The 24085-nt window shown below is 41.2% G+C and overlaps 1 protein-coding gene across 1 annotated transcript in view; it reads left to right on the forward strand.

Annotated features, from left to right (window-relative positions):
* Positions 1 to 6178: 6178 nt before the first annotated feature.
* Positions 6179 to 24085, forward strand: part of LOC141262882 (uncharacterized) — a 110523-nt gene continuing 92616 nt past the window's right edge. Inside the window, exon 1 of the mRNA XM_073676334.1 lies at positions 6179 to 6385. Within this exon, the coding sequence (XP_073532435.1) occupies positions 6179 to 6385 (207 nt within the window). The remainder of the gene's footprint in view (positions 6386 to 24085) is intronic.

Raw genomic sequence — 24085 nt, forward strand, 5'->3', positions numbered from 1 at the left:
AGTTGATACTTAGTCACTCCCCTCTGGCCTCTCCTTGCACCGCAGCACAGAGGTTCCACCACCCGGATCCGTAACAGGGAAGTACCTTTCCCCAGGGAATAGGGCTTCCTCTGATCAAAGAATCTTCTTAGATGTTTTGGGGCCTGTGTAAGTGATGAATATTGAGGTTTTGCATCGATCCAATATTTATGGGAGATATATTTTCGGCATCGTAGCAAAGGCACGAACATAACACATTCACTCACATCACCTTGAGGCCATTCTAACCCCGCCAACTTAATAATGGGCCGATGGATGGTGTTATCCATGTCATGTTTTATCTCTATAGCCAGATAAAATTGCAATAAGAAACATGACAAACTGGAATTGGAGGTGCATATAGCATACGTTCACTGTGAGTTCCCCAATAACTGTCCTAGTAGTAGAAGCAGCAGTAGCCTTGTCCATCACTCAGGAGTCAATTGCGTAATTGTCCTGACAATTGGAGGCAGCTGGGTGGCATTCCCCTGATAAAGTGGTAATGGGTGAGATCTGCGCGACCCACCCGGCTGTTATCCCTGACAACTGATATCAGCGGTGGGATCTGTGCGACCTCCCCAGCTGTTATCTGTGACAAATAGTGATGGCAGTAGGATGTGTGTGATCCCCCCCCCCCCCGGGCTGTTATCCCTGACAAGGGCGTATACTCATTTTATTACTTTTCTTGGATTTTTCTCCATAGTAGTGTTATTCATCGGGGCCATCTATTTTATATATCTGGACCGCCTTCAGGACCATCAGACGATCAAGGGACATATATTTGATAATATGAACTATATCATGCAACTCCCTGTTAATAAGTACAGTCTTGTACTTCTTGTTCAATCGTACTAGAACAGATAAACTTTATATCGGGTTAATCAGAATCACTTTAATGATGGCAGCTGTGTACTGACTGCTGTTTAACATGAGTTTAAGGGCAGCTGCAGACGAGTATAGATTCTCTGATCAGAGTGTCATCCGATTCTCTCGGACGAGTAGTAGATAGAGAAAAAAAAATCTTCATCCTCTTCATTCTGTGAAGCTGTGGAAATTGGACTGCGCTTAGATGTCATCCGAGTGCAGTCCGATGTTTTCCATGGACTCATTGACTTACGTGGCCGAGTGTGATCCGAATATCAGATCAAATTCGGGCATGCAGCAATTTTTTTCGTTGGACAGTCTGTGTCCGAGGGACACATCGGTCCGAGTTCAATCCGATGTTTCGTCTGATCGCACTCGGACAGCAAATATGCTTGGCTGCATGAGCTCTAAATGTGATTAGCTAATTCTGAGCACAGCCACATTCCCAATTATAAGAGGGTGTGCACACTTATGCAACCACATCATTTTACTTTTGTTATTTCCACCCCCCCCCTCCAAAAAAAAAATGATTTCAGTTTGTTTCTTAATGTATTTGACAGATATGGGGGACATTAAAGGTGAAAAAAAGTTCTGAATTGATTCTTCTTGGTATGATTTTTTTTTTACATGACAAAAACCTTTTTGGCATTGTAACAGGGGTGTGTAGAATTTTTATATCCACTGTATGGCTCTCAGAGTATGGCAACACAGAAACATTTTTTATCAACGTGTTTAATGTATAAAAATAATGAAACATAAATAAAATTATATAAATTTAGTATTGTCATAATCGTGCTGATCCACAAAATGATAAAAATAAAACTTTATTTGTGCTGCTCGCTGAACGGTGTAAAATTTTATTTTATTTTATCTATGCCTTATCATAAAGAGACAAAACCTAAGGTAAAAACAAAATGAGCAAGTACCTTGCAGTAAATAAATAGCAATAGTGCATTAAAATATCATAGGGTACTTAGTTAACATAATTGCATACATTCCAACTTTTGAAGAACAGAAAGAGGGACAAATGATGTGGCGCACGTAAATTTTGGTCACGCCAATGGCCACACCCATGGCCTCACCCCAATCCGCGCCCATTTACCATTATTTTCTACCCTGGCAGGTGGAAATGTCAGAAGGGCGTTGGAATTGAGAGATGCCGGACACTGCAGGGCGTAGACTAAAATCTGGGACTGTCCGCTGTATCTGGGACAGTTGGGACTAGAAATAAGTTGAAAGTTGATCAATTCACAGGACTCTGGTCCAGTTTTCCCCCTTAGTTGATGCGTTTTTAGTGCAGATGTGAAGCCGCGTTTAAGGCTATGTGCCCACGTTGCATTTATGAAGCAGAAAATTTCTGCTGCATAAATGCAAGTCCTCTCCCGGAAAAACGCATGCTGAATTCCGCACGCGTTTATCGCGCATTTTTCGCGCGTTTATCACGCGTTTTCCACATGCGGAATTGCCTTGCGTTTTTTATGCATTGGACAAAGGCAATTCCGCTTGCGGAAACGCAAAATTAAATGACATGCTGCGGATTTTTGAACGCGGCATAAACGCTGCGGAAAAATCCGCAGCATGTGCATAGAACTTGCGGAATCCCATTGGGGACCATGGGGTGCGGATATACATGCGTTTTTCAAGCATTTACGCTGCGGAAATTCCGCAGCATATACGCTTGAAAAATGCTACGTGGGCACACAGCCTAAAGGTCTAAGCAAAGTGGATGTGATTTTATGAAATCTCCACCCTCGGTGCGTCTAAGGCTGTGTGCCCACGTAGCATTTTTCAAGCGTATATGCTGCGGAATTTCCGCAGCGTAAACGTTTGAAAAACGCATGTATATCCGCACCCCATGGTCCCCAATGGGATTCCGCAAGTTCTATGCACATGCTGCGGATTTTTCCGCAGCGTTTATGCCGCGTTCAAAAATCCGCAGCATGTCATTTAATTTTGCGTTTCCGCAAGCGGAATTGCCTTTGTCCAATGCATAAAAAACGCAAGGCAATTCCGCATGTGGAAAACGCGTGATAAACGCGCGAAAAATGCGCGATAAACGCGTGCGGAATTCCGCATGCGTTTTTCCGGGAGAGGACTTGCATTTATGCAGCAGAAATTTTCTGCTTCATAAATGCAACGTGGGCACATAGCCTAAAGACTCTTGCTGAACTCTGCGGTTTTGGTGCATTTTTTCTCTATAGGCTTCTTTTGAAAAAAAACACATGAAAAAATGCCATTGCATTTTTAAGTGCAGAATCAAAGCTTTTCTGTACTATTAAAAAATAGGAAGCAGGGTTTTCAACTATCTCCACCAAAATCGCATCAAATAAGGGGGAAAACGCATAAAAGAAATGCAGCAAACACGCAACAATCGGAGAGGATTGTTATTGCGTCATGTGGTGCCGACACCTGAAGAAAATGTGCAGGAAAAAAGAAGTACAGGAACGCTGCATTTACGCTACATGTGAACACGGCCTCAGCGTTACATTTTTAATAAATTTTTTATGAGTGTAATAGAGAAAAAATATCAGTCACAACATTTTTTACGTCATTTACCGATCTCCGTAAATAATCTGATCGCTGTGCAGTGTGGGTGGTTATGATTACTGGGACACCAAATATATCCATGTCATTTGCTGATTTGTGATGTTCATTATTTTTTAAAAAACGCATGAAAAATGATAATATTTTTAGTGCTTTTCATTATTTTTTAGTAATTTTATAGGATGAAAAAAAATCTATTTTATTCTCCCTCGCGAATATAGAGACATAGATGTACTCTGCTGAGTACAATGTATCAGTACAATCTGCCTGTGGAGTCAGAGCCAGCAATACAGATCAAGTATACAAAATTCTCCCCATTACATCACCAGAGCTTGTGGCTCAGTAGTTTTAGCTCCTGCCTGTGATGTTGAGGTTCAATTACTAGGTAGACTCACAAAAAAAACAACTTACATGTTTGTAATTGCTTATTATTTTTATTAGTTTTATAAGAAAAAAAAATCTGACATTTTCTTCACTTTAGTATAGAAGTACAAAGAAATACACTGCTGTATACAACATACATGTATAATTTGCTTCTGGGTTCACTGCCTCCAGTACAGGTCAAGATTACCAAAATCTCCTATGAGCTGTGGCTCATAGATAAAGCTGCCACCTGCTATCAGGGAGACCCGATGGCAGGAGAAATGAACAAATTTAATTTGATTTATGCACTAAGCAGAGAGAAGCGGCCTCGCCCCTGGAGGAGGAGCTACGGGAGCAATGAAGATGTCGGAGATGTGAGTATAGAAGCCGGGACCAAAGCAATGACGTGTCGGGATGACGGGACTGAGCCCTCAAAGTGGGACAGTCCCGCTGAATACGGGACGGTTGGGAGCTATGTAATTATGATTAAAAAAAGCCAAGTAAAAGCCATCCCACCATGTTTCTAACTACCTGCCTGTTCTACCCCTGGCAACCTCTGCCAGCTCAGAGCAGTCACAGACTGATTCTGCAGTTTTCGTTGGCATTACGTTGACAGAACAGCTGCTTCTCTTCCGCTCTGCTCTGTTGATGGGGTGTGACTGCCGATGTCATGCTGATTGACAACCAGGTCCTTGCTGCCTAACTGCAGGAAGCCGGCTCTCAATCAGCAAAACACAGTAACAACCTGTTGATAGAGGAGCCTGGAAAAGGAAGAGCTGAAGCACAAGAATCGAGAATTCAGTGACTTCTCTGAACCAGCGCTGGACAGAACAGGCATGAAGTTAGAAAATAACTGCCTGGTAGTTCTTAGGCCCATAGTAAACAAAATAGTCCTGGAAGTCCCCTTTAAGGCCATGTGCACATGTTGAGTATTTGGTGAATTTTTTATCTCAGCTAACAAAATATAGTGTTCATAAGAGAGTATAGAAATTTTATCTAACATAAGTATCCTCTAAAATATAAACTTTATTCAGATTATTAAAATGTCTAAACAAAAAATTCCCAGCAAAAACATCTGTGAAAATGTGCATAAAAAACTAATTTATATTTGCACTGTTAGTACGTACCACTACTAATGTATTAATTGATCCTAACTCAATGGTCTAGTATATGGCCAATGATAAACATAATAACCATAGCCAGAGAAATCTCCATGTTATACTTAACAGTGGTTAATAAGTTAATATGTAGAATGGTAAAAGGATAAGGTGTAAATATACAGGAAGATATGTCAAACATCTACCAGAAGCAGACAAAAAATCATATAAAACTCACCACAATGGGCTTGCAGGATAGTCTAAACATTTATATATGTAAACCAAGAAAATATAGGCTCCTGTGTATGTGTTCAAGCAAACAGATCTGATACATCATTGAAGAGCACAAATAATGAATGACGTGCCAAGATACTTATCGATCCACGTCAGTCTTTATATTTCGACGCGTTTCCCTACCGGACGATGGCTCATTAGGAGATGTATGGTTAAGGGATCCATGTGTGAATATCCCGGTGATGGATTGCACCATTGAGGTTTTTTTACCTCAGTGTAATCCAAAACCAGGAGAGGAACAATCAGAGGAAAAGTATAATAGAAACACATCACCACTTCTGTATTTATCACCCACTCCTGGTTTTGGTTTACAAATACTGAGGTAAAAAACTCACCAAATACTGAATGTGTGAATGTGGCCTAACATAGGAGGTTGTATTTGGCATGCATCATCTTTTAATAACTGATGTATAAAAATGGATGCCATATTGATGTCAAAAACAGACATACAGTTAGCATATGGGGAACAATGCAGATGAAAAATTATCTTTTTTTACTGTATTAAAAATGGATGATTTTTCATATACCCCTGTGGAATTTGCCTAAGGCCACGTTCACACGTTCAGTATTTGGTCAGTATTTTACATCAGTATTTGTAAGTCAAAACCAGGAGTGAGTGATAAATGCAGAAGTGGTGACGTGTTTCTATTATACTTTTCCTCTGACTGTTCCTCTCTTGATTTTGGCTTACAAATACTGAGGTGAAAAACTCATCAAATACTCGACGTGTGCACATGGCCTTACAGACTTGAAAAATATTGCAAATGTCACTATTTTTTCTTTGTTTATGACATTTTTCAGGTCCTATTGACAAGCCTATAGAGAATTATGCCATGCTTCACTTTTGATTTAGTGCAGGGATAAGATCCTTGTGAATTAGGAAAGTTTTCAACGCTAATAAATCCCAATTCACAGAAAAGATTAGTAGGTTGTAGTAATGCTGTGAGACCAGCAGAGGGTGCAGCAGTTGTTATCCCAATACAGCAGGTAATTGACCCATGTGGGGAGGGAGTGAAAACCAGAGAGGAAGGTTGAGTCAGAGAGAGGGGTCCACTGTGGGGAAGAGCCAAGATCTAAGAGTCTCACATCAGTTACTGCTGTGCTGTCTTGGAACAGCTGCAGCTCCAGATATGGGGAGCCCTCCTGCAGCATGGATCTTCCTGACAATCTTATTGCTGAGGATCACTGAACCAGGGGAATGCAAGGTAAAATTTAATCCTTCACCACTATATCACTCCGATAGTGTTTGGATGGAGAGCATAGGATGGAATTATTTAAAATGCAGAGTTTCTGAAATAAAAGCCTTGGTTTAACTTGCTAATAGTAAAACAAAATATAACTAAATATATTTATTACATGAGGTGTGCTGAGTTACAAGGTATTTCCCAGCTGAAGAAACTCTATGAAATATTTGCTTAGTTGAATGTTCACACTTGAGTGTTATGGAATGCTTCTGTATATGGAAACTATTTCTAACCGAGCCTGGAATGTTATATTGCCCATACACTACATGAGGAGCGGCTTTAGAACAATCTTACAGATATTAAAAATGGTCCTAATCCATGTATGTAAACCTAGGCGTGCAGATGTAGCAAACTCAACCTGGACCCCTTCTTGGTATGTGGGGGAAATCCGCACTGCCGGTGTTATATGGAGGCACAATACTATAGTATTACCGTATATTGTATATAGATCCTACACAAAGTCTTTAGCTCCATGGACACTTTTTGTAGCACTATTGATTGATCTTTTTAACTATGGAGAGACCGCTGCAGTGTACAACATTGAACACAACTCTGTATATTCATGTAGACTGCTGTAATGGCCAGATAGGGTTATCGTGTGCCTATTCTCCAAAGCATGTGGATTTTATAGTGTCAATATATTTCTAACACTTAAGGATATATGTTCAAACAGTATCAGATATTGGCGGGCCTAGTGAAAACTTTTGCAGTAGAACCAAATATCTTCTAGCCTCTGATCTGTAGTAATACTTTTATTTTAAAGACTGTAAGAAATAGCCTTGCGTTTATTGCAAGCTGTGTGATTAATAGTAGCCCTATTTAATCAGAATACTAAGTTGATCACATAACAGTGAATTTTTCCCATATTCAGAGGTAATTGCCTTATTTTTCACCATTATTTCTCCATTACCCTCTATTGTGCATGTATAGAGGACTGATCCCATGGAGCTTGAGCCTATGTTGTATTTATGAAGTGGTGCTTTGGAACCTGACACTGTTCTTCCTCCTTCTTGCCTATAACCGCTGCTCTTAATCAATTTCACGCCTACCTTAGCCAGAGAAGTGCACCCCCCCTCTGGAATGCAGTCCAGTTATTTGAGGACACAGGGCTGCATTGATTCTGAGCTCAATCTAATTAAAAGTGCATTGCTTGGCTAGAAGAGTGGAGGTGGCAACATTAAATATACATATTTTCCTAAGTGAAAATAACCTTTCTGAATCGGGTTATATTTTAGCCTCTTTTTGATTGGAATACATTTTAAAGCTGTATAGATACATTATGCTTTCCATCATTCTGGGCTCAATATTAGATGATGACTTTTATCAAAGTTCTCTTGTAGTATAGCAAATCCCAGAATCATTATAGTGACAGTGATGATGTCTGTAAAGCTCTGTGGAATATGATAACCCTATATAAGTAAGAGCAGACCATGATCTTCGTGCTGATCCCTTGTTCAATGTCTTAATCCATATGCTTACAATTTATGTTTTTTTGTTTTGTTTTTTAACTTGTACATATGATTTTTCTGGTCTTACAAAGTCCCATATAGAGGTTTATGGAAAAATGGCAGCAAAAACGTTGTTCCCAGAGCATATTTTTCTATCTATTATTTTTAAGGTAACCGCACATGTTAAAAAAAATATACAAAACCACCACTAAACAGATCTCTGTGTATGCAGTGCTTATTATATTTCTATGCACTTTAATGTAACATCTGGATGCACTGTTTAAAGCTGAAGAAAAACAAAACACCAGTCACAAAAAAAAGTGGCATTTTTCTATAAAATGTTGTGTGTGAAGCCTACAGTTATTTTTCATTAACCTCTTTACCCCCGAGGGTGGTTTGCACGTTAATGACCGGGCCAATTTTTACTATTCTTACCACTGTCACTTTATGAGGTAATTACTCTGGAACGCTTCAACGGATCCCCCTAATTCTGAGATTGTTTTTTCATGACATATTGTACTTCATGATTGTGGTAAAATTTCTTCGATATCACTTGCGTTTATTTGTGAAAAAATCGGAAATTTGGCAAAAATTTAGCAATTTTGAACATTTTAATTTTCATGCCCTTAAATCGGAGAGCTATGTCACACAAAATAGTTAATGAATAACATTTTCCACATGTCTACTTTACATCAGCACAATTTTGGAACCAAATTTTTTTTTTTTTAGTAGGGAGCTATAAGGGTTAAAATTTGACCAGCGATTTCTCATTTTTACAACAAAATTTACAAAACCATTTTTTTTAGAGACCACATCACATTTGATGTAACTTTGAGGGGCCTTTATGACAGAAAATACCCAAAAGTGACACCATTCTAAAAACTGCACCCCTCAAGGTCCTCAAAACCACATTCAAGAAGTTTATTAACCCTTCAGGTGCTTCACAGGAAATTTTGGAATGTGGAACAAAAAAATGAACATTTAACTTTTTTCATAAAAATGTTACTTTAGACCCAAATTTTTTTTATTTTCGCAGGGGTAACAGGAAAAAATGGACCCCAAAATTTGTTGTGCAATTTCCCCTGAGCACGCAGATACCCATATGTGAGGAAAAATTTCTATTTGGGCGCACGGCAGGGTTCAGAAGGGAAGGAGCGCCATTTGACTTTTTGAATGTAAAATTTGTTTGAATAATTAGCGGACACCATGTTGCGTTTGGGGAGCCCCTGATGTGCCTAAACAGTGAAATCCCCCCACAAGTGACCCCATTTTGGAAACTAGACCCCCCCCCCCCAGGGAACTTATCTAGATGTGTGGTGAGCACCCTGAACCCCCAGGTACTTCACAGAAGTTTATAACATTGAGCCGTAAAAATAAAATTTTAACATTTTTCCATCAAAAATGTTTTTCAGCCCCCAATTTTGCATTTTCATAAGGGTAACAGGAGAAATTGCACCATGCAATTTGTTGTGCAATTTCTCCTGAGTAAGCAGATACCCCATATGTGGGGGAAAACCACTGTTTGGGCGCATGGCAGGGTTTGGAAGGGAAGGAGCCCCATTTGACATTTTGAATGTAAAATGTGCTTGAATAATTAGCGGACACCATGTTGCGTTTGGGGAGTCCCTGATGTGCCTAAATAGTGGAAACCCCCCTCCCCCTCAGTGACTCCATTTTGGAAACTACACCCCTCCAGGATTTTATCAAGGGGTATAGTGAACATTTTGAACCCAGAGGTACGACACAGAATTTGATAACATTAGGTCATCATATTGAATAAGTTGTCATTCGTCTTGAGTGCAAGTGCTCACTATTTGAGTTTGTATCGGGTACTTGGGTATGCACCAAGTATTGCGGGTGCTCAAGTGACATGCTCGAGTCCCCGCCCGCATGTTTCACGGTTATTAGACACCCAAAAAAAAACATGCGGGGATCGCTCGTGCATGGCAGGCAATCCCCGCAAGTTTTTTTTGGCTGTATAACAGCTGCAAAACATTTGGGGCGGAGACTCGAGCATGTCACTCGAGCACCCGGTATACTCTGTGCATACCCGAGCACCTGATGCAAACTCAAGTAGCGAGCACTTGCACTCAACATTACCCGCCATATCGTTGTCATTTTTTTTCTTTACTTCTGAAAAAATCCCAACCTCAACCCTAACCCTAAAGTTTATTTTTTACGCCGTTCCTCGTGCGGTATAAGTGATTAGACGTCTTTATTCTTCGGGTCGGTGCAATTACAACGATGCCAGATTCATATTGGGTTTTTATGATTGACAGCTGTCACACACTAAAAAACCCTTTTTTTTTTTTTTTTTGCAAAGCCTAGTTTTTGCATTTCTATATTTTGAGAGCTATAATTTTTTCATATTTCGGCCGACAGTCATGTGACAGCTTGTTTTTTTGCGGGACAAGTTGAAGTTTTTATTGGTACCATTTTCAGGCACGTGACATTTTTTGATCGCTTTCTATTCTGATTTTTGGAAGGCAGAATAAACAAAAATCAACAATTCAGGAATTTTTTTTTATGCCGTTCTGTGTGTGCTAAAATTGATAAGGCAGCTTTATTCTTCGGGTCAGTACGTTTACAGCGGTACCGCATTTATATTGTTTTTTTTTTATATTTTGCTGCTTTTACACAATAAAAACTATTTTATAGAAAAAAATTGTTTTTGCATCGCTTTATTCTGAGAGCTATAACTTTTTTATTTTTTAGCCGTTGGAGCTGTATGGCAGCTTGTTTTTTGCAGGACAAGATTACGTTTTCAGTGATACCATTTTTATTTACATTTGTCCTTTTGATCGCATTTTATTCCATTTTTTGTTTGGCGGTATGATGATAAAACATCGTTTTATGTTTTTGTTTTGTTTTTTTTCCGTGTTCACTAAAGGGGTTAACTAGCAGGACAGTTTTATAGGTCAGGTCGTTCCGGACATGGCGATACCAAATATATGTACTTGTTTTTTTTTTCATAAGATTATTTATTTATTTATGGGTACAATATATTTATAAAAAATGGTATTTTTACAATTTTTCTAAAATATTTTTTTCACTTTCTGACATTTTTATGACTATTACACATTGTCCCACTATGGGACTTTCACTTTTTGCAGCCTGATCGGCTGTATAGCACAGGAATGCAGAACCATCCCTGTGCTATGCAGCCTGTCAGCGCTGCACAGGGAGAAGTTACTTTGTCGTGCACTGCCCATAACCAAAGCAACTTCCTGCCTTCTGGTGACCCGGGTGTTGTCATGATGACATCGGGCCACCATGGCAATATCTGGGACCAGACTCAAGACGCCGCGGGACGCCGGCAGAGAAGGTAAGTATAGCGCTTACCTCCTCTTGCCACCGGAATGCTGCCATCGACTTCGATCGCAGCATTTCGGGTGTTAATGTGCAGGGAGCGGTGCGGGACCGCTCATGGTGCATAGCACCGGGTGTCAGCTGTGAGAATCAGCTGACACCCGGCGGCGATCTTGCCCGCACAGCTTGTGTACAGGCGAAATCGCCAAGGCGTTCTAATATGTATCTGGCCCATAAGGCCCAGGGCACAGATACGTATTAGTATGCCCTGGGCCAGAAAGGGGTTAAAAGGTCATTTTCTAATAGTTTCCCATCGTTTACATCAGGTTTTTTGTGTTATGTGGTTTTGTTTTTTTCTCATTTTTTCACATCACTATCTATATTAAGAATATGGAAAAAAATTGAAATCTTTAAGTTTTCATACTGGCCACTGGGGCTTTTTAGACACAAATTTCCTGTTCCAGGAAACGCATGTGCAAATTGTCTCTTCAGAGAGGAAAAGGACTTGAACTCTAGCGCCACCTACTGGAGGTAGCAAGCCTTAAAGTCAATATCGACCCCATAAGAGCCTTGGCATATGACTTTGGAAACACATGTACACAGTCATAATAATGGTGAGCAAGGGTCATTGTAATGGGAGGGGGAGCAGAGTCAGGTGTGATATTGCCTATTGTGAATGGTGGATCCTGTGTTATCAGCTGTGTGTAGAGGTGTTACCTTGTCACTGTAATCCTGTCTCTGATGATATGCTTGCTTTAAACTCTTTCTGGAAGGACAGGAAGTAGGAGTCTAAAAAATCCCAAGTGATCAGTGTGAAAATGGCTAGATTACTAAATTTACTGTTTTCTCTTTTTAATAAAGAACGTAATATGAAAAAATCATTGCCAAAAGTATTTGTAAAATATGCATAATACTATTCCACCTGGCTGAGAGTTGGGTTTCTAGTACCATACAGTTAAAATGACAAACACGACTTTTGTAATTTGATAAGATCTGATGTTTTACTTTTTTTTTCCTGTTATTCTTACATTTATATTAAATAACAACTTAAAATGAATACGTGTAAAACAAATACTTGATTTAAAAACTAGGTCATTTTCTGAGGATAGATTTCCTTAAACACACACTCACATTTAGGGCTCGCTCACACGAGCGCATAATACAGCTACATACTATCCGATGCTCTTATACTAGAGGGCAGTGCATATCTGCGATTATTTTTTTTTCGCATGTTTTTCTGAATCGCAGCATGCTGCGAGTGCATCCGATAATCGGATCACGTGCACCATTACAAGTCTATGGGTGAGCGTGAAACATCAGACTGCACTTGGATATCATCCAAGTGCAGTCTCACATCTGCGGACACAGAGACAATGGAGAAGATGGAGAAATTAAGTTCTCACAGATCTGATCAAACGCTGACAGAGTTTGAGCGGAGTGTTATTAGCATGTCCTCTCACATGAGAGAATCAACATCAGTGTGACCCCTGCCTAAAAGGGACTCTGTCTGCACAGAATGACTTTTCAAACCAAGTACTGGTGTTTGGTGCCAAGTTAATGTGGCCAATCCTTTAAATTGCTTTAATTAGACTGCATGAAAATAAGCAAGTTTGCAATTGACTTGCTTTTTTTCTATCTGCTGTCATTGTCATGCAATGACAGATTTTATATTTTAGAACTGGTGTCCACAACATTTTTTTGGTCCAAGGACCACATTGTAATACTGAAACCATCCCGAGGGCCACAAAAAATGTTAAAGGTGTACTTGCATAAATACATCACCAAAACCACCCACAGTACATAAATATATCACCAGAACCAAGTTTTGAGAACTTGAGGGGATTTAGAGAGTTTCTGCTGCAAAAATTCAATGTCAGCACACTCTTCCACTGAGTTTTGGAGCAGAAACTGTGTAGAAAGTCTCCAAATCCTCCTCATAATTAGAGATGAGCGAACCCAAACTGAAAAGTTCGGGGTTCGTACCGGACACCTAGCGTCTGGTGCTGCACTCCAAACACTGACTTCTCCCGGAAGTCCATTTTAGTGTTCGGAGCTCTGGGAGGGGAGTGGGGTGGGAGAGAGAGAGACTGACTCCATTGACTGCTAGGGGATTCAGGTACAGTTCTGTTACCCGAACTTCGAACTAATTTCGGTCAACCCCCCCCAACGAACCTGAACTTCCACGTGTCCGCTCATCCCTACTCATCTTAAACTCCCAAGTTTTGAGGATTTTTGAGTTGTAACATAGAGATATAGCATGTTATCTAACCAATTATAGATTAGAACCACCGTCGTCAGTAGATGGATGCAGCACAGAACTTAGTAAAGTGATCAATTACAATGTCAGGTCAGCCCATTTACATTTGTATTGTTTTAATGTACAGCTCTCAGTATGTCCTTAAAGGGAACCTGTCAAGGGAACTATGTAAACTGCCCCCATTAGCTTGTTAGTGATTCAATGTGCATCACTAACAAGCTGTTTTTATGAAAATCGGTGGTAGTATAATGTTGTTATATTGTTTTATATACTTTATCTTACCTGCTCGTATTCAGTCATAGGCAGGGGCATACATAGCAGAAGTTAAAATTGCCCCCCCCCCCCCCAAAAAAAAATGTAAATAATTGTCAGGGTCACAGAAGAGCAGATCACACAACCTTCCAGCCTTTACATAGTAATTTTCCTCCTGCTGACATCCTAGGCCCCTCTTTCATTGTCTCATAAAGTGTGATACCATCAAGTGTCCCCCAAACACAGTATGATACCCCCATGGTGAATTCCTCCACATGCGCAGTATAATGACCCTACTGTACTTCACCTCAACTCCCAGGGCAAAGTTTGCTAACCCCAGCACAGTATGATCCCCCAATTGTGAGCCCTAGAGCTAGAGAGGATGGTAGGTAATAAGGGAGGGTGTTATACATAATAAAAGATGAAACTATATAACTAAGGACGACGCTATACATAATAAGTGAGTACACTATATACTAAGGGCGTATACTATACATAATAAGGGAGTACACTATGTACTAAGGGACTGTGCTATACATAATACGGCTACATTCCTGCATCTGTGTGCAGTGTCGGTGTGCTGCCCTGTTTTACAGACGCATTGAGCATGTCCTATTATAATCCTCAAAATCGGATCAGAACAGGACATTCTCTGACCCTCACAGATCTCATTCTCAGATCCGTGATTTTCATGGATGTGTGAATGGATCTATAAAACTTTACAAGTCCGCGGACCATCCGATAAAAAAATCTGACATTTCACACAAATGTGAGAATGCCGCCTAAGGGATTTTACATGTAACATTATCACTCCAAGTCACACGGCGCAGATACAGAATAATATTTACATCCAGGCACTTACCGCTGACGTCTCGTCTGATCAGAGTCGGTTTCTGCTGCTTCTTCTCCATCTGGTCAGACCTTTATGTCGACATCTCCCAGTCACGATTCGTCTTGTCATCATGATCTCCAGCCTAGATAATAACAAGGTCACTTATCTTGTATATATACAGTACATATGTCTCCCCCCGCACTGCGCCCCTGAATAATCAAAATATAAAGTGATAAGCAGCACTGTGCCCCCCATTAACTATAATCTCCACCTGCCAATAATATAAATTATTCAGTCTCTGTGACTCTCCCCAATTAACTGTAAGGCTATGTGCACACGGAAAATATACAAGCACCTCCATCATTGCTCTCTTCCAACACCCCCGTCATTGCTATGTCCCAGCACCTCCAGGCATTGCTCTCTACCAGCACCCCCAACATTGCTCTGTCCCAGCACCCCTGTCATTGCTCTGTCCAGCACCCTCGTAATTGCTCTCTCCGAGCACCCGCCGTCATTGCTCTCTCTGAGCACCCGCCGTCATTGCTCTCTCCGAGCACCCGCCGTCATTGCTCTCTCCGAGCACCCGCCGTCATTGCTCTCTCCGAGCACCCGCCGTCATTGCTCTCTCCGAGCACCCGCCGTCATTGCTCTCTCCGAGCACCCGCCGTCATTGCTCTCTCCAGCCCAATCAGCCCCTTTATTGCTCTCTCCAGCCCAATCAGCCCCTTTATTGCTCTCTCCAGCGTCTCAGTAAAAAAACAAACAAAATAAAAACACTTACCTCTCTGCCCGTTCCTCCGCAGGCCGCAGCATCCTTGTTGTCTGCAATATCCTCCCTCACACAGGCCCGCGCTGCATGATGACGTCATCAAGCCGCGCGTGCCTGTGTGAGGGAGGAAGCGGCGGGCAGGAAGCAGAGGACCGATCTCTGTAGCTCTGCTGACATTCTGTCCTGTCAGCAGCGGAGCTGCAGGGATCGCTCCCTGCCCGCCACGAGCAGGGAGACGCTGCACCAGTGGGCCCCCTGGCGCAGCTGCACCAGCAGTGGTATGTCCGCCCCTGGACTGCTATGGGCCCCCCCCAGCTCACGGGCCCCATAGCAGTCGGGTGGTCTGCCGCCATTGGCGGTACGCCACGGATCATAGGGGTGTGATTCTCACACTCAATCATGGGCGGTCGCCGCGTTCAGTTAGTGCTGGCGCCGCCCATGACATTTGAATACTGCTCCAGGCAAGTGCGATGTTTGAGGAGAGCATGCGCATTTGCACACATCGGGCCGCTGGTCTGGCGCTTGCGCACTGAGACTGTGTGATTACCTGCTTTAGTGAGCATGCGCTGTCACCTGTGGCTCCCAGCACATGCGCAGTCAATGTATCTTGCGGTCACCGCATGCACAGTGACACTGCAGCGGTGACCGCGTGATACATTCACCGCGCTCTCAAACATTGCGCTTGCCGGGAGCAGTATTCAAATGTCATGGGCGGCGCCAGCACTGACTGAACGCGGCGACCGCCCATGACTGAATGTGAGAATCATACCCCTATGACTGACTACGAGCAGGTAAGACAAAGTATATAAAACGTTATAACATCATTATACTACCATCGATTTTCATAAAAACAGCTTGTTAGTGATGCAATATGCATCACTAACAAGCCAATGGGGGCAGTGTACATATCTACTAGGACGTGACAGGTTCCCTTTAACAATGGTAAGGAGATACTAAGAGTTGTTGTTAACAGCTATTATCAGACTGTAGTCAGTATCACAAATATTTACATCCAGGTACCTTATAGGTGACATCTTCTCTGATTGAAGTTGTTTTTATCTTTTTTTTTTTTCTCCGTGTAGTAGATGCACCATGATGAAATTTCACACCCACAGCTAATTTCTGCAGACTTACATCTTCTCCGAATTTATGCAGCACTTCCTGCCACACCGCCCATAAAAAATAAATATATAATCATAATCCCCATGGATAAAAAATATCTCCCTTGCTGTGCCCTGAATAACAGTCCACCCATGAGCTTTGTGCTGGGCTTTATAGTTCTACTAATACTACAGTTCTATTCACCAGAGCTATCACTCACAGAGGAGAGCCCGCCACCAAGTTTCCATGATTAGTTTTTCCATAGCGCAAAAAAACACTGCGTCTTACAGTTCCAGCAAAGTAGATCTGATTAATAGAAATCTCATGCCCACTGTGCTTTTTTTTTATGTAGCATGAACTGAAAACCCCAAAATGTAAATTTCTCTAGTGGGTACGCTAAGTTTTATTTGTGATTTTCCCCATAGACTTGGATTAACTGTGGAAAATCAACAGGAAAAAAAACTTGCATGTGTGTTTTGTGCATTTCCACTGTGGAAATGCACTAAAATGTATATAAACCACACATGACTGTTTCAATACATTTTTGTCAAAGCCAAATGCAGGGAAGCAACAAAAACAAAGCTGCTTTATATAAAATGTGACATACCAAAAAGAGACCAAAATCGCTGCTTCAATAACATAATAAACGCATGCTGTGCTTTGCAGTACATGAGATATTTTGAAATGTACACATGCTGCTGTTTTGAGATCTGTATGGCACTTTACGCTGCACATGTCAGTGCAAATTTAACTCTTCACTGTCTGCAGTCATCAGGAAATAAATTCACATAACTTAACTATTGTGTTTTTTTCCATCAGTGTGCTGGATCTGTTTTTCTTCCATTTTTGTCCATGTGTCTGTTTTACTATCAGTGTCACCACTCTCTTTCCGTGGATGCAAAAGAAAAACGGGTGTTTCCAGCTTCTCCTAGCAGCAACCAGTTAGTAAACAGACAACGCACAGATCTCTATCTATATATAATTTGTGACAGTCACTGGTGTTACCTCCCCTCACCACATGTATGTGTTACTACGGCTGTTAGCCTGTGTGAGCTTAACCTAGAACTTTTTCTCTAGCATGTTATGTGTTGGGGGTGTAATCACAATTTTGAAGGGTGTGGTTTTGTGTGAATGACATAGAGATTGGGTGGGAAGTGATTCACCACACCTCCCCTCAGGGTGTGGCTGAGTAAGCTTAAATGTTCAGTCACTATTTTATTTTCTGTCGTGTTTAGAGAGGCAAGGACTCCAGACTGGAAGGCCACAGCTCAGAGAGGAGCTGAAAGCTGGGACTACAACCTGTGTGGGTGAACCCCACACTCCTATGACCTGTGCTATCGTTTATTTTTGTTTTATCATTTTGCCAGTAAGGCTGTGTTTACTTTTGCTGGAGCTGCAGGGCTTTATGTGGCTTTATGCCATACAATAAAGCCTTTAGAGAAAACCCGGTTCCTGAGTCTACTTCCGAAAGCGGCCGAGTGAGTCGTCTTACCACAATATATACAGAGCCATTGACTTAAATTAGTGAGTTTGCTATGCAAATCAGAACAAAGAACCATCGGACAGCAAAAAAAAAAAAGAAAAAAATCTGACATGTGAATACTCTAACTCTAATGTGTCAGTGTGCTATCACTGAAAAACTGAAGTGTGAATGAGGAATTTTCAGACATGCCGTACATCCAAAAGCCATTTCTGATGTTCTCACGTTGGCTGTGTGCTGAACCGCGAAGCATGTTGGCGTTATATAAGGAACAGGAAATAATCTCATGCAACAAAGCTTTGTCTGTGAATGCAGAAAATAGCATGGATTGCTTTTATTACATAACGTAAGGAAATTGGAGAATATGCATTTATTGGTGCTCAGGTATCCCCACTTCTTCTGTAGTCTGCAGAGTTTATAGAGGTTGTCCAGACTTTAGACTGCAGACTGCCGAATTATGATGGCATGTGCGGCGGTGTGCACACTGTCTGGATTCCCTGGTATTCTCCAAGTTCGCTCCTGTTGAGAGCAGCTAAACCGTTTAGACAGCAAATGACTGCAAATATGCAGATCGCAAACGTGGGGTCATGTGACCAAGTAGCACTGACAATACTGCTAAATACCGTGTGCACAGGTGGTCACTATTTGGCAGCTGGCAGTCACCTAGAGTGACTGACTTTTCTACCAGGCCTGGACAACCCCTTTAAATATTACTGTGTCTTCAGGGCAGATATATCATTTTACTCATAACCGCCATTTTCATAGGGAAATAAGATAACTATTTCCCTATGAAAAGGGCTGTTATGAGTGCCATCTTAACTTCATCCATGTGCTGTCCAATTTTCAGAATGATTGCTTGAATAATCTTGAGCAAACCCCATCAAGTTTTTTTTTTGTATATGAAACATACAGATGGTAAAAACTGACACTGTATCCAAAAACATATCAAAACTGCATTCATGACACTGATGGAAAAATAAAGTCAGTTTTTTTTGTGCGCATTAAAAAGAAAATAAAAAAAATAAAACGTGTGAATGCGGCCATAGAGTTTTTCTGCATAATCTAAATAATTGTAAAAACTGCAACATATGAGTAAACCTTTAGGTCAGTTTGACACATCCCACATTCACAGCTTGAACACTGACCATGATGTTTGGACTGGCCGTAGACTACCTGACTCGTACATCTTATGCGTACTGCGATTTTTATGGTCGCAAGTCAAGACTGCAATCTCCCGACTGGCCGCCGGCCTCATGACCTGAAGTTACCAGCCTCATATCCATATGTGGGGCTGTTGAATTTGGGTTAGGAGACCCGCATTGTTGGACGTTGTAGGCTGTCAAACTGGCTTAGATCACAAAGAATATGAAATTTGATTTGGAAACTGCTGCCCTTAGATTGGACTGAATTTCCCAGCTGACAATTTACTTTTTAATTATTTGCATTGTTGCCCTGATAGATCTAAATTGTGAATTCCCTAGTTGCATGCCATGAATATTTGTTCTCCTTTGTGCATAGCATTTTTAGAAATTAAGAGAGTGGCAGCACTCCACAAATAAATAAGTTATTCTTTATTCACCCATCATAACAAAACACTGGAAAATGCCTTTGACAAAACTGCACCTTCTACACACAGAACAACCTGGCGCAGAGCAACCCTGACACTTGCTGCAAACACATTTTCTCCAGCGGTGCTCCAGGTGTGCCAAACGTTTGTGGAGAAAATCCTTTTAATCTATTATAAATTTATGCTTAAAACATATATATGGGGCAGCACAGTGGCTCAGTGATCAGCACTGCAGCACTGGGGTCCTGGGTTCTAATCCCACCAAAAACAACATCTGCAAGGAGTCTGTATCCCAGTGTTTGTGTGGGTTTCCTCCCACACTCCAAAGACATACTGATTGGGGCTCACAATCTAGATTCCTATGGGGAGAGTGCCGATATTGTCTGAAGCGCTGTGGAATTAATGGAGCTATATAAGTGAGTAAAATAAAATATAACTGTCCTTATTTATTATGCATTGCTTACATAGCTCTATCAAATTCCGCAACGCTTTACAGATATTATCATCCCTGCAGATTATATGGGGTTAATCTGCAGGTTAATGGCATACTGAACATGCCTGGTGCCGGCACTTAGACCCTCACTACTGGAGAAAATTCACTTTATTCCTCCTGGTAGTGTTCCAGTTTCAGTCATGGGGGCGGCACCAGCGTGGGTTCAGTTAGTGCTCTCTGTATAGAGAGCAGCGAGTGTAACCACGCCCCTGGCACTGACTGACATCCGGTTGATTACCTCCTGGCAGCATTCCCTCATTTCCTCCCAGCAGCGGGGGTCAAAGTGCAGGAGCCGGGCAAGTTCAGGACAGATTAATCCTAAATCTGCAGGTTAATAGCATTTTTTTTTCACGTGACATGTTCTCTTTAACACCATTATCACAACAATCCTAAATGAATATTTGACACGTTTCACTTCCTCCTCAATTCTAAAATGCAGGCCCTTGTCACCAACCTCAGCGCTGATGATCTGCCAGTTATTTCAAACAAAAAAAATCTCATACAGGGTGGCCCAAAAGTCACTAGACCATTTAAAAATAGAATAACACTTTTATGCATTTAAAATTCACATTTATTCTTTTGATATACTTCTTGGAAATTATTTTTTAGTAGTTTTGTAAATTATGTCCATAAGGTCGGGTGAGCGTGGAGGGCAGTTGAATTCATAGTTTCACAAAATTATCCGCCATCCAAAAATTTGCATTACAAGTGTTTTGTGCCTCATCCTCAAAGAAATAAGGACCAAGACCAAGAACTATTTCTCCACTTGGACCACACCAAACCTTTACTTTTTATGAGTTGCAACTCGCACTGATGGAGTATTCTTGGGTTTTCTCTCCCCCAAAATTGCATATTTTGTTTAACAAACCTGTTTACATGAAAGTGGGCCTTGTCACCCATAATAAGATTAATGAAATTACAGTGGCTTGAAAAAGTATTCACCCCCCCACTCTTAGCAGTTTTTTGTTGTTTTTTTTTGAGCGTTTGCATTAGTTCTTGTACAGAACATGCCTACAACTGAGATAATTTGATTTTCTTTTTATTGTGAAGCAAGCAACAAATAGGACAAAATAACTGAAAACTTCAGTGTGCATAGCTATTCACCCCCTAAAATTAGTACCTTGTAGAGCCTCCTTTTGTGGTAATTACAGCTGCAAATCGCTTTGGATAAGTCTCTGAGTTTTCCACGTCTTGCCTCTCGGATTTTTTTCCCATTCCTCAAGACAAAATTGCTCCAGCTCCTTCAAGTTAGATGGTTTCCTCTGGTGCACAACAATCTTCATGTCTGACCACAGATTCTCAATTGGGTTAGGTTTTTTTTTTTAGATAAATCTTGATTTCTCTTACTCGTTGCTCTGTCGTGAATTTCTCCATAACTATTGTCCAAGAATTACTCATATTTAATGTAAATTAAAAGCAAAAAAATTTGTTATTTTAAAATGGTTCAATCCCCCATGATCATGGATCCTCTTCCTTCCTGCACTTCATCAAATAAACTTTCTGCCTTTTAACCTGTCCCAGAATAGGTTACCTGGCTCCTCGCATTTTCTCAACCTACTATCTGCAACGGTGACCCTATTCCCTCTCCCCTTCTTCAGTCCCTCTCCCAGCTGTCACTACCTACCTGAAATATTTAACCTCTCTTTATTCTGGTATCTTTCCCTCCTCATTCAAACACGCCATCATAAACCCATTACTAAAAAGAAACATCCCACCACCAGAAATGCACTGCTATCTATAGACCTATCTCTAATCTCTCCCTTATCTAATAAGCTATCTTTCAGAGGTCTCTTTTCTTGACCCTTGACTCCCAGCTTCTGCTCTTTACTCTCTACAGAAACTGCCTTTACGAAAGTCTACTAAAAGCAAAATCTATTGGTCGCTTCACTACTCTTTGCTGATTCTTCTGGATCTCTTTGCAGCATTTGATACTATAGATCACCAGCTCCTCCTCACTATGCTCCGCTCTATGGCCTCAAGTACACCGTTCTCTCTTGGTTCTCCTACTACGTCTCTGGCCCAGCACACTCGCTTTCTTGGGATTAAATTTTATTCAAATTTTTCATTAATTTCCTATATCCGCTCGCTCATGTCACCTGCAACTCAAGAACATCTCTAGAATTCAACCTTTCATTAACGTTGACACTGCAAAACTCTTCCTGTTCTCTGATTAATTCTCCCTTTGACTACTGAAACTCTCTACTAACCAGTTTCCCTCTCCTCTCCCGTCTATCCTGAATGCAGCAGCCAGGGTCATATTTCTGTCCAACCGCTACACTGATGCTGCCACTCTGTGCCAGTCTTTGCACTGGTTGCTCATCTTCTACAGAGTCAAATATAAGCGTATCATTCTTACCCACAAAGCTCTCCACAGTTCTGCACCTCCCTCATCTCTATCTACTAACAACCAATTCTCTCTGTTCCATTAGTGACCTCTATAACTGGAACCTCCCACTCCCGTCTCAAGACTTCTCTCCTGCTGCACCAGTTTTTTTGGAATGCACTACCACAGACCATCCAGTTAATTCACAGAATCCACAGTTTCAAGTGTTCCTTAAAACCACTTTATTTAGACATGTCCTATCACCTCACTGATCTATCGAAGTATTCCTTGTTCTCTTTTTCCATGCACTTAATAGCACTTTGTATCTTTATTTGTACAGATACTGGCTGGTTATTAGTTTATGTAGCATTATTTGAAAGCCCCTATTATATTGTTAATGGCTCAATCTACTAAACTGCTTGTGCATGCCATCATCATCTCCCGCCTCGACTATTGCAACATCCTCCTCTGTGGCCTACCTGATAACACTCTCGCACCCCTCCAGTCCATCCTCCACTCTGCTGCACGACTTGTTCATCTCTCGCCTCGCTACTCCTCTGCTACCCCCCTTTGCAAATCCCTTCATTGGCTCCCATTCCCCCAGCGTATCCAGTTCAAACTACTAACACTGACCTACAAAGCCATCCATAACCTCTCTCCTCTGTACATCTCTGAACTAATCTCCCGATATATTCCCTCACGTAACCTCCGGTCCTCCCAAGACCTCCTTCTCTTCTCCACACTTATTCGTTCCTCACGCAATCGCCTCCAAGATTTCTCCCGAATATTCCCTGTCCTATGGAATTCTGTGCCTCAACACGTCCGATTATCCACCACACCTGGATCCTTCAGACGGAACCTGAAAACCCATCTCTTCAAACAAGCTTACAGCCTGCCATGACCTTGCTTTCTGCCACCTCAACCAACAACACCGGAGCTAATGCAACCCCTCAACCTACTGTCTCCGCCCCATTCCTGTAGAATGTAAGCCCGCAAGGGCAGGGTCCTCTTCCCTCCGTACCTTTCTATCATTGTTTGTTTATTGTAAGTGATATCTGTATTTGGTATGTAACCCCTTCTTATGTACAGCACCATGGAATCAATGGCGCTATATCAATTAATAATAATAATAAAAAATGGCTGAATGGTACACGACAAGCACTTTGTTTACCTTTTGTGTCCTCATAGATTGTAAGATGTTTGGACAGAATATGTGGTCAAATTCTTTTTAACAAATATGCCACATCTTGATTTTTATTGTATATTACGGTTTTATTTTTAGACATAATTGTATGACATGTGGTACTGTGCTTAATGTATTAACATTCGTACATATCAATAAAGTGCATTTATGCCACAGATATGCAATAAATGAGAGAAAACTGATCCGGTATACCTGCTAAGATGCACAGCTACTGAAAAACACCAAGTCCTAATTTACTGTTTCTACCACCTCTGAAGAATTGGGACAGGGAATTCCATAAACCCTTTCAAATAAAAACTATTTTTGCCTAAAAAATGCGTACATTTAGTATGCAATTAGTAAAGAATGTTATCTAATTAGTAAACAAATGCTGCTTGCAAGTAATTACTGAAATATGCAATACAGACTGGTTCCAATAAATTGTGCCACTGGGAATTCTAGACATTAGGGTTAGCGGAGCACATTCAGGAAAATGTGGGTGGCAAAAAAAAACTACTGGCGAAAGAAAGCGTGATGACTTTTCTCGAGCTACGCATAAGAACTATTGGAGAACATTTCTCTAGAGACAAACAGCGGCTTTTTGACAAAACCCTTCAGAGGAGGCAACACACAGACATTGTGAAATA

This window comes from Phyllobates terribilis, unplaced genomic scaffold (assembly GCF_046119375.1).
Source record: "Phyllobates terribilis strain yellow unplaced genomic scaffold, ASM4611937v1 Scaffold_1__5_contigs__length_1240528914, whole genome shotgun sequence".
Lineage (NCBI taxonomy): Eukaryota > Metazoa > Chordata > Amphibia > Anura > Dendrobatidae > Phyllobates > Phyllobates terribilis.